This window comes from Hemitrygon akajei, chromosome 5, assembly GCF_048418815.1.
Source record: "Hemitrygon akajei chromosome 5, sHemAka1.3, whole genome shotgun sequence".
NCBI lineage: Eukaryota > Metazoa > Chordata > Chondrichthyes > Myliobatiformes > Dasyatidae > Hemitrygon > Hemitrygon akajei.
The window spans coordinates 97,374,396-97,384,949 of NC_133128.1; the positions used below are offsets into that span (position 1 = coordinate 97,374,396).

General features: G+C 43.8%; 2 protein-coding genes across 3 annotated transcripts in view; one reads left to right on the forward strand and one right to left on the reverse strand.

Moving 5' to 3' along the window:
- tsn (translin) overlaps positions 1-2,907 on the reverse strand; it is a 30,831-nt gene extending 27,924 nt beyond the window's left edge. The window contains exon 1 of one of the 2 annotated variants that reach the window (XM_073046120.1): positions 2,708-2,907. In XM_073046120.1, the coding sequence (XP_072902221.1) occupies positions 2,708-2,773 (66 nt within the window). In that variant the 5' untranslated portion in view covers positions 2,774-2,907. The remainder of the gene's footprint in view (positions 1-2,707) is intronic. The other variant, XM_073046119.1, reaches the window with a different exon arrangement.
- A 127-nt stretch (positions 2,908-3,034) lies between these two features.
- LOC140728021 (large ribosomal subunit protein eL39) lies at positions 3,035-10,554 on the forward strand. The gene is made up of 3 exons (XM_073046121.1): positions 3,035-3,169; positions 3,358-3,461; positions 10,356-10,554. The coding sequence occupies exons 1-3, from the start codon at positions 3,167-3,169 to the stop codon at positions 10,402-10,404; spliced, it is 156 nt and encodes a 51-aa protein (XP_072902222.1). The 5' UTR covers positions 3,035-3,166; the 3' UTR covers positions 10,405-10,554.

The window sequence follows — 10,554 nt, forward strand, 5'->3', positions numbered from 1 at the left end:
AGAGAACATGTCTTATGGGGAAAGGTTGAGAGAGCTAGGGATTTTCTCTTTGGAGTGTTGGGGGATGGGAAATGATTTGATAGAAGTGTATCAGATTATAAGAGGCATCTAAATGATAAAAGGCAAAGACAGAGTGGACAATCAGCATCTTTTTTCCCCCAAAGTGGCAATGGCCAATACCAAAGGACATCCATTTGAAGTCAGTGCAGATGTCAGAGGTAGTTTTTTTTTTTAAATTATACAAATGTGGAGGATGCCCTGGAATGCACTGCTGGGTTAGTGGTAAAGGCAGATATTTTAGTGACACTTAAAGAGACACATAAATGAAAGAAAATTGGGGGGGTTATGAGCCATGTAGGAAGCAATTCCAAATTGCTCCCAGAAACTCCAGCCATTGCTGCTCTGCCGTTACTAGTTTCACCTCGCAAGCAATTGTGGCCAGCTCCTCTCTCATGCCTCTGTAATAAGAATAGATTGACTGTGGACATGAGGAAATCTGCAGATGCTGGAAATTCAAGCAACACACACAAAATGCTGGTGGAACGCAGCAGGCCAAGCAGCATCCATAGGGAGAAGCACTGTTGACGTTTTGGGCCAAGACCCTTCGCCAGTCCTGACAAAGGGTCTCAGCCCGAAACGTTGACAGTGCTTCTCCCTATAGATGCTGCCTGGCCTGCTGCATTCCACCAGCATTTTGTTTGTGTAGATTGACCATGGAGTTGGTTAAAATGTCAGCACAACATCGTGGGTGAACAGGCCATTACTGTGCTGGAATTTTCCATGTTTTAGCGATACTCCCCTATCAGATCACCACTTCATCTCATACTTTCCAAGGAACTTCTTGCCTGCCTATCCTCCTCTCGTAACTCAGGTGTTCAAGTTCTGGCAACAGTTTTGTAAGCCTTCTTTACACTCTTTCCAGTTTTAATGATATCTTTGCCTCAACAGGATAATCACAACTGTGCACAACTTGAGATACAGTTTCACCAAAGTCTTGTACAACTGCAGCATGATATCCTAACTCCTACACTGTGTCCTGACTGATGAAAGCCAATATGCCAAGTGCCTTCTTCAACACTTAGTCTACACATGACTGCACTTTCAGCAAACTTTGTAGAATCAAAGAACACGACAGTACAGAAATAGACCACTAAGCACAAGCTGATCTAATTTTCTGCCTAGACCCATCTACCCGCATGTTGAGATTGAAACTGCATCCACCACTTCCGTCGAAGGTTCATTCCACAGTCACACCATCCTCTGCACTAAGAGGTTCTCCCTCAGATACCTCTTAAATATTTCACCTTTTACCTTTAATCTATTGTCTCTAGTTCTAATCTCACCCAATCCCGGTGGGGGGGGGGGGGAACACTTGCATTATTTACCCTATCTATACCCCTTATAATTTTGTATACCTCTTTATGATCTCCCCTCATTCTCCTATGCTCCAGACAATAAAGTCCTATCTATGGAACCTTTCCCTGTAACAATGATCCTCTTGGCCTGGCAACATCCATGTAAATTTCCTCTACACTCTTTCAATCTTTTTCATATCTTGCCTGTACATATGTGACCAGAACTATAAGCAATACTGCAGATTCAGTACTTCTACCCCTAGCTCCCTCTGTATCAAAACACTACCCAAGGTCCTGCCATTCACTGTTTAAAGTCGTCCTCCTCTGGTTTAACTTTCCAAAATGTAACATTCCAGTCCTCAATCCTACTGATCAAGATCCCCTTGTGCTTTTGATAACGTTCTTCACTGAATTCAAAACCACATGTTCTACTATCATTCACAATCTTGCGAACACATTCAGTCACTTACAGTAATAATAGAAGTCCCAGCATTGACCCATTTGGCACACTGCTTGTCCAAGGAAGAACTTTACACCATCACTCTCTGCTTCCTACTGTCAAGCCAATTATGAATCCAATTAGCTAATGCTCCCTGGTTCCCGTGTGATCTAACCTTCCAGATTCCTGTCATGAAAGCTTTTTTTAAACTCCAAACAGCTGTTGGAGGAACACAATGATTCAGGCAGCATCAGTATGGTGGAAAATGGACAGGCAACATTTCGAGACTGCCGTTCCCGAGGCACCCCAGAAGTTCTGGTTCAAGATCCATCAATGAAGATTCTCACCATCAACATCCATCATCATTAAAACCCGTCACCATCCAGCACGTGCCCCCTTTGGGTTACTGTGATCAGGGAGGAGGTACCAGAGCCTGAAGACCCAGACTCAATCTTTTATTAACAGCTTCTGCTCCTTTGTCATCAGTCTACGGACTTGTATTATTGTATTTTAATTTATCCTTGTATTATTTATTTGTTGTAACTTGTAGCAATGTTTATGTCTTGCACAACAAATTTCTGGACATAGGATCATCCACCAGCCCACTGTCACCCACCCTCTAGGTCTGTAAAGCTCCGAGAGATTTGTTCAAACACAGACTATCCTTAATTTGATTTTAACAACCTAAGCCAAATTTGAGAGAGGTGGTGGTGGCAGCCTAGCCCCTCTCCTCAGCCAGGGTGCTATTTAAATTCAGTCCGGCTGGCTCGGGCTCACAGGCCGCGGGCAAGGGGAGGGGCGGTGGCGGGGAGACTTCTGCGCGCACATTGGTTTTAAATCGTGGCCCTCCGCTTGATTGGCAGCTGGGCCTCCAATCAGGTCCCGCCCTCCATCCGTCGCCATGGACACCCACCTCCCTGACATCCTGATCGGCAGCTAGTGAGGCTTGCACCATGCTGAAGAGTTCGCTGACCGACATGAAGGCGATGGAAGATCGGGAACGTGCACATAAATCGGTTGACGACCAATCGTGGACACAGCACTACCACCGCCGTCTTCCGTCTCCTCCTCTGCAGCTTCTTGGCGCGGGGTCCTTCCGTATTTATTGTCGCACTAAAACACCATCTCCATCCGTGACTGTTTTATTCTGTTACACATTAAACAACATTAATTTTGAAGTGGTATCGATGGCTACATTTATGTAAAAATAGGTAATGTGCTTGCTAAAATGTATTTTTGTTTTTTTATCCAATGGCATCCTCTTCGGGAGACTAAGCTGAAGGCCCACGATTCTGACCCTTGACCCGCCGTGCCGCCCCTCCCCTCCCCCTTCTTTCTCGTCGCTCGCCATTGTGGAGTCGCAGTTTCGGCCATGGTGAGTGCGGGCGGGCAATCCGTCACCATCCGCCTTCCGAACCGTCTCCTGCCGGCAGACCACCAGCGCCAAACGGCGTGCAGGCGTTCGGGGTCGTCTCGAATGCAAACTCTAAATGATTTGCGATGTTTGTGCGGGTCCCGCTCCTCTGCTGACGATTTGTTTCTCTTCCTCTCTCCCCCCGATAGCCGTCGCACAAAACCTTCCGGATCAAGCGCTTTCTCGCCAAGAAGATGAAGCAGAACCGGCCGATCCCGCAATGGATCCGCATGAAAACCGGCAACAAGATCAGGTGGGTGCGGGGCGGCGGAGGTGGGCAAGACGGGCGGCGTAGCCGGTCAGGCAGCGTCTGTAGAGGGAAATATAGTCGGCGTTTCGGGCCAAGACCCTTCATCAGGACTGGCAGTTGTAAATCCAGTCCTGGCTGCTTTTTGCCCGACTTGCTAAGTTTCTGCAGCATGGTTTGTTACAGAGTAATGATTTATGTCTCATATCTGAAAAGATGGTGAATGAAAGGCAGTTCTGATAGTCCCATAGATGCTGTCTGGCCTGCTGAGTTCTGCCAGCATTTTGTGTTTTTTATTTATTTCCAACATCTGCAGATTCACTCGTGTTGCCTGATAAAATCTCCACGCGAAACACCGACTCTTTATTCCTCCTCCACAGATGCTGCCTGACCTACTGAATCCCTCAGCTGTCCAATCTCTTGTAGAAAAGAGACTGGGCCACTTCCCGAGTAAAATCAGCATGTGGATTAAATGAGGGAAGATCACACAATGCAGCTACTGAGAAATCCGCACAGCCTTGCGCATGAAAGGAAGCGTTTCCACAGGCGCAGAGCAGATGTGCTTTGAGAGGGAGCGTGTGTGTGCAGGGCAAACTTTAGAGCAGTGGTTGCCTGAATGGCTGGTGGTAGAGGCTGTTAGTGAGGCTCATGAATATGCAGAGATAGGATAGGCAAACGTGATTGCTTTAGTTAGGCGTTAATTTACTATCTTAGTTTGGTGTATGATGAGTTACAGGGCCTGTTCCTGTGCTATCTCAGCCAGTAAAGCAAAGGAAGAGTATGGGCCTTTGTCATTGAAATTAAGATGGAGAGACAAGATTGCTGGAATCTGCAGCCAGAAGGAAAATCAAGGCATCACAGCCTGTTGTGTTCTAAGCACGTGTGTGTGAACAGGTCCGAGGCAGCATCTCTGGAGGCAAAACGATAGGTCAAGGCACTTCATCGGAAGGTCTCGACCTGAAGTGGTAACTTCATTTCCCTCAACAGATGCCCTCTGACCTGCTGAGTTCCTCCAGCGGTATGGTTCCTTATTGTGAAAAGTGTTCGATTTTCAGTCACACCACACCTGTACTGCTATTCACAATCTCCCATCACCACCATCTGTTCCTCTCTACAGCGTGTTCTGTTGTCTTCACTTACCAGTTCCCATCCTCTGTCTCTTCTTCCATCTGTCCATCAGATCCACATTGTCTGCTTGTTCCTGCCTGTCCCCTCCCTTCACGCTCAGTGCTGATACTCCAGCATTTAGAATGCGCAGTCTCTTGTATTACCTGTCTCCCATCTAACAGGGAGAACTTAGATTGGAGAAAATTCAAATATGACCTCATTGCAACATATTCTCATGAATGGAAACAAAAATTCTCTTTCAGTTCTGAATTGTCACTGACCCAACATGTTAATTGTTTCTCTTTCCACAGTTGGCACCCAACTTGTGTTCCTTATTGGGTAGTTCTCTTTCATTGCTACAGTTCTGTTTGAACTATATTAAAAAAACGAGTCGTGGCCTTTTAACACCAGGTTCACAAATCAGTGTGGATAACTTCACTCAGCTCAACTCTGCTCTCACTTTCAAAGACTCTACAACTTACCTAATCAGTATAATTTTATTTGTTTCTGTTTTGTGCATGTGATCCCTTATCCAATTTTGCTGAGTACTAGCCTGGGTTAAGAGACTTTGGGAATGAATGTAAGCAGTTTATGTGAATAATGCAGGATAGCTGCAGAGATGAAGTTTCCCTGGGCTGCGATATCTACAGCCAGGGGTCCAATTTGGGACTGGCAAGGGAATAAGCTTTATCCCCAGAGGGTGGAGAATCCTTGAATTCATGCAGCCAACAGGACTGTGGAGGCTCATAGGCTGAGTGTTGAGGACACAGATGGTTAATACATGTTGAAAGGCCTAGATAGAATGGTTGTGGAGGAGATGATGCCTTGGGACCAGAGGGTATAGCTTCAAAATGAAGAACGTCCCTTCAGAACAGATGTGGAAGAATCTGTTCAACTATTTAATCTGGAAGTTTTTGCCACACATGGTTGTGGAGATCAAGCTATTAAATATATTTAAAGCAGAGGTTGACAGGTTGATTTGTAAGATTGTCAAACGTTTTGGGCAGAAGGCAGGAGAATGGGATTGAAGGGGGAAATAAATCACGCATGGACAGATGGTGGAGAAGACTCGATGAGCTGAATGGCCGGATTCTGCTCCTGTGTATTATGGTCTAATACACAAAATCTGTCTGTTAAGCAATAGTGCAAACATTACTGAATGGCAGAGTAAATATTTCTTATTCTGGTTGATTGACAGGGTAGTCTCAGGGTTTTTTGGCAGAGACTTGAACTCTGCTGTTTAGGAAGAAAGGGATTTGGAAAGTTAAATTAAAGATGAGGTCGTATGGGGGTCATAATAACCAGTGGGACAGAATAAGAACAACTTGAAACTTAGATTCTGACCTCAGCATTCAAAACATTAAAGATAAATTGTCGGTACTAACAGAAATTGAAGGTGTGATTTGATGGCTAGTTCAGAGGCTTAGTTCAGCGCAGATACCTGAATGTTGAATGGTATTTTATTTTCTTCAGAAAGGAAAAGATAGGATGAGGGGTGAGATAGACAATAGGTGCAGAAGTAGACCATTCGGCCCTTCGAGCCTGCACCGCCATTCTGAGATCATGGCTGATCATCTACTATCAATACCTGGTTCCTGCCTTGTCCCCATATCCCTTGATTCCCCTATCAGGACATTAATGAGAAACCCATCAAATTGGATGAAGATGACTGATATCAATATAACATAAAAACTAGAGTTGGCTGATGTGTTCTGGGAAAATGGATGGTGGGCTGCCAGTGGCAGTCTTTGAAGGGATTGTCTCCGGCACTACAAAAATTTATTCCATTAAGAGAGAGAGAGAAGACTCCAGAAAGCATATTCCATGTGTGGTTAACTGGGGTAATTGAGGGTGGTATCAAATTCACAGGGGCATAATTGTGAAGATTGGTGGTGAGCCAGAAACTTATCAGGGAGTGGCCCTATTAAATGGGAGAAAAATTGACAGTCAATAAGCAGCAAATTTAAAAACAGTAGCAGCTACATGTGTATGGAAGAGCAGTTTCAAAATAGTTAATAAAGTTGATTGCTAAAAAGAGATTATCTAACGAAGAAAAACTGAATGAGATGATCTAAAGGATCAGGATTTGATGGATGTATACAAAATTACAAGGGTATAGATATGGTAAATGTAAGCTTTTTCACTGAGGTTGGGTGAGTCTAGAGTTCATGGGTTAAAGGTGAAATGTGAAATATTTAAGGGGAACTTGAGGGAGAATGTTTTCACTCGGTGGTGAGAGTGGAATGAGATGCCAGTGGAAGGTGGTGAATTTGGGTTTGGTGTCAATGTTTAAAGGAAGTTTGGATAGGTGCAGTTGCAAGAAAAGTTTTGTGAACCCTTTGCAATTACCTGGCTTTCTGCTTTAATTACTCATAAAATGTGGTCTGATCTTCATCTAAGTCTCAATAATAGACAAGCACAACCTTCCTAAACTAATAACACTCTAACAATTGTACTACTTCTAGACAGTACTGAGTACACCATTTAAAAGGTCAGTCGAGTTTCAAAAAATCATGTGACCCTCTGGGGTAATGCCTTCTACAAAGCTATTTGGAGTCAGGTGTTCCAATCAATGAGATGAGATTGGAGGTGTGGGCTGTAGAGGTGCCCTGCCCTATATAAAAAAAAAAGAAACACAAAGTCAGGTTACTGACAGAGCCTGCTCTTAAGAAAGATCTGTTCATGTACAGCATGTCTCAATCAGAACAACTTTCAGAGGACGGTAGAAGAATTGTAGAGGTACATGAAACTGGAAAAGGCTACAAAAGCATTTCTAAATACCTGAGTGTTCACCAATCACCAAAGTATTCCACAACACTTCTGGGACAATGTTCCATGGATAGATGAGACAAAAAGATGAACCTTTTGGTAGAACATGTTTGCAGGGGAAAGGGGACTGCACCCCACACCAAAACCTCGTCCAACTGTGAAGCACGGTGGAAGGAGCATCATGGGTTGGGGCTGCTTTGCAGCTTCAGGACCTGAACAGCTTGCAAACGTTGAGGAACCAAAGAATCAAAATTGCCTCAAGACATTTTACAGAATGTCAGAGTAGCGATCTGTCACCTGAAGGTTAATAAAAGTTGGATGATGCAACAAGACAATAATCCAAAACAACAGAATGGTTTAAAAGAAAGGAAATTCATGTTTTGTAATGGCCATGTCAAGTCCAGATTGTAACCCAATTGAGATGCTGTGGCATGACCTGAAGAAGGCTGTTCAGGCAAGGTGTCCCAAAAGTATCGATGAACAGAAACAGTTTTGTTTGGAGGAATGGTCTAAAATTCCACCTCGCTGTTTTTCAAGTCTGATCAGCAGCCATGGGAAACATTTGGTGGAGGTTATTGCTGCTAAAGGAGGTTCTACCAGTTATTAAATATGTTATTCACATACTTTTCCCATCCTAGACTGAATGAACAAACAATGTTTTCAATGAAGACATGAAAAGTACACTTTGTGTTATTAGTTTAAGCAGAGATTGTGTGGCTATTATTCTGACCACTTTTTTTTGAATAATGAGTGTAGAGAGCCAGGTAATTGCAAAGGGTTCACAAACTTCCTTGCGACTGTACATGGATGGGAGGGATATGGATGGCAATGGGACTAGACAGAATAATAGTTGCTCACAGACTAGATGGGCTAATGGGCCTGTTTCTGTGCAGTAGTGTTGTATTATTCCATCACTAAAGAAAACATTCACCCTTTGGGGGAGGAGTCTTGATGCATTGACAATGAGAGAAACGTGCAGAGTCTTGAAACAAGTAATTTATTTGAGGTAGGAGCAGAGCCATTAGAGGATCCCAGCATTGTAGGGAGGAAAGGAAGTGGGATTTTAAGTCATTATCACTAGAGTTAAAGGTTCCAGGCAACCTGATGACCCACGTTCTGATGTCATGGTGGGAGGCATTATAAAACTTCCTAGGTTCTGAAAATCAGCTGATGTAAAAATACTCCTGTCAAGAAAGCCAGGAGACACAATAGGGGAAATTCAGCAAAATATCAGCATTTCTCATGTACATCTGTAAGTTTATGCTTCCTAATTATAAGGTTATCAGTAAGGATTTTATTCTTACTAATCTTAGAAATGTTCCACTTTCAAATTGAAATATACAGTGAATTGCATCATTTACATTGACACCCAAGGATGTGAGGAATCCTGCAAGTGTCACCGACTTCTCAGTGCTGATATATCATGCCCACAACTACAGAACACAATATGACACAGACATCACAAGCAGCAACAACAAAACAAGAAACAGCAGTAGAACAGGCCCCTTTGCCCACACCGGCTTCCAACCCCAGGGCAGGCTGTTGCCAGCCTCAATTCTTTGGCAATTGTCACACTTTTTGAGGTGTGAGCCTCAATCCTCACACTTTGGAGGGTCAAGTATATTTACCAATGAAATTACTTTCTATATTGAGGGGATCTGGTCTCTGAGGAAATTGGGGAGTGAAGTAGCTGAGGTGAAGATGAGCAATGCCTGTCGGGCACTTTACATGCTGAAAAATATTGTTGACATTTAGGAACATTTAAGCTACTCTTTCAGAAATGTAACTTGCCTTATTCACTTCTCCCTGGTAGTGGTTTCTCATTATTTACATGACTGAGTATATTGACTGGAGCCGAGTGCAGCGTGCATTCTGCAGTTGTGTGCTATGCTGCTGGCAGTCTCTGGAGCTCGGTCAGCGTGATTTGTGTGTCCTGATGAAAAGTGTCGGCCCGAAATGTTGACTGCTCGTTTCCACAGATGCTGCCCGACCTGCTGAGTTCCTCCAGCATGTTGTGTGTGTGTGGGGGGGGGGGGGTCTTGCAATTCCTGTCACTACAGCAAGTGAAAGTCTAAATCAACTGTTATTCAGCTTTGTGTTAATGGGTTAATTATCACGCCCCATTGAGATTGTTAAAGTTCAGTCAGATTCCGCTCAGTGTCTTGGAAGTGAGCTGGGAAGACATTGACTTTGTAACAGTCTGGTAATTTTCTCTGTTGCTTCCTTGAGTGAAACTCTGACTTCTGATCTGGTTCAATACTCATGCCATGGTTTTAAAGTGCAACAACCTGGGTTCTGTATGTTCTCCCAATGAAGAAGTGACTTTCCTCCAGGTGTTCTGGTTTCCTATATGGTTAGTAAATTGTAGGCATGCTATTTTGGTGCAGGGAGCATGGCATTGCTGTACAAATATGGCATTTCACTATGTATCTACGTACATGTAACAAATCTAGCTCTTCTAATCTTTAGAATACTGGTGTGCAGTGGTGGGGGTTGTGAAATTAAATGAGTTTTGTAGTTTTTGCTTGGGTTTGGAAAGGCTAATAAAGTCTTCAAACAAGTCTATTGGCTAAACTGATGCAATTTTCCCTTCGCAGCAGGTCTGCAATTACAGTGCCTCCTACAAGTGTTGTGCTGTCATTAATCCTGCTGAGATCAACGGCTGTCTGCATGTTGTATTCTGTCTTGCCATTCAATGGCAAGATCAGATTTCATAACAGCTACATTCATTACTGAATTACCCAAGTTCTGTTGCCATTGAGAGAAGCTGCACAGCAACATGCCATTTTGGCCCAGTGACCCAGTGCTGCCCAATTATCCTACTAATCTGTACATCTTTGGGAAGTGGGAGGAACTCCACACGGTCATGGGGAGAACACACAACTCCTTACAGACACGACGAAATTTAAATCTGGGTCACTAGTCTTGCATGTGAAAATAAATTCCCCAGTTACTTCTGTCGCTGACATAGGAAAGATTTAAATTACCGTGAGGCTTACTCACTGCTGTTTGTTGCTCTTGCAGATACAACTCAAAAAGGAGACACTGGAGAAGGACCAAACTGGGCTTGTAAAAAGATTCAGTCCCTCTGGCACAGTGTCGACAGCTCAACGCAGAACCATGTGGGAGAATAGAACTGCGGATCTGAGCTAATGCTGGCAGAACGACGTTTTCTTTATTTTCTATTGTTGAAAAATAAAGCTATTGCTGTTTGGCAACTGTA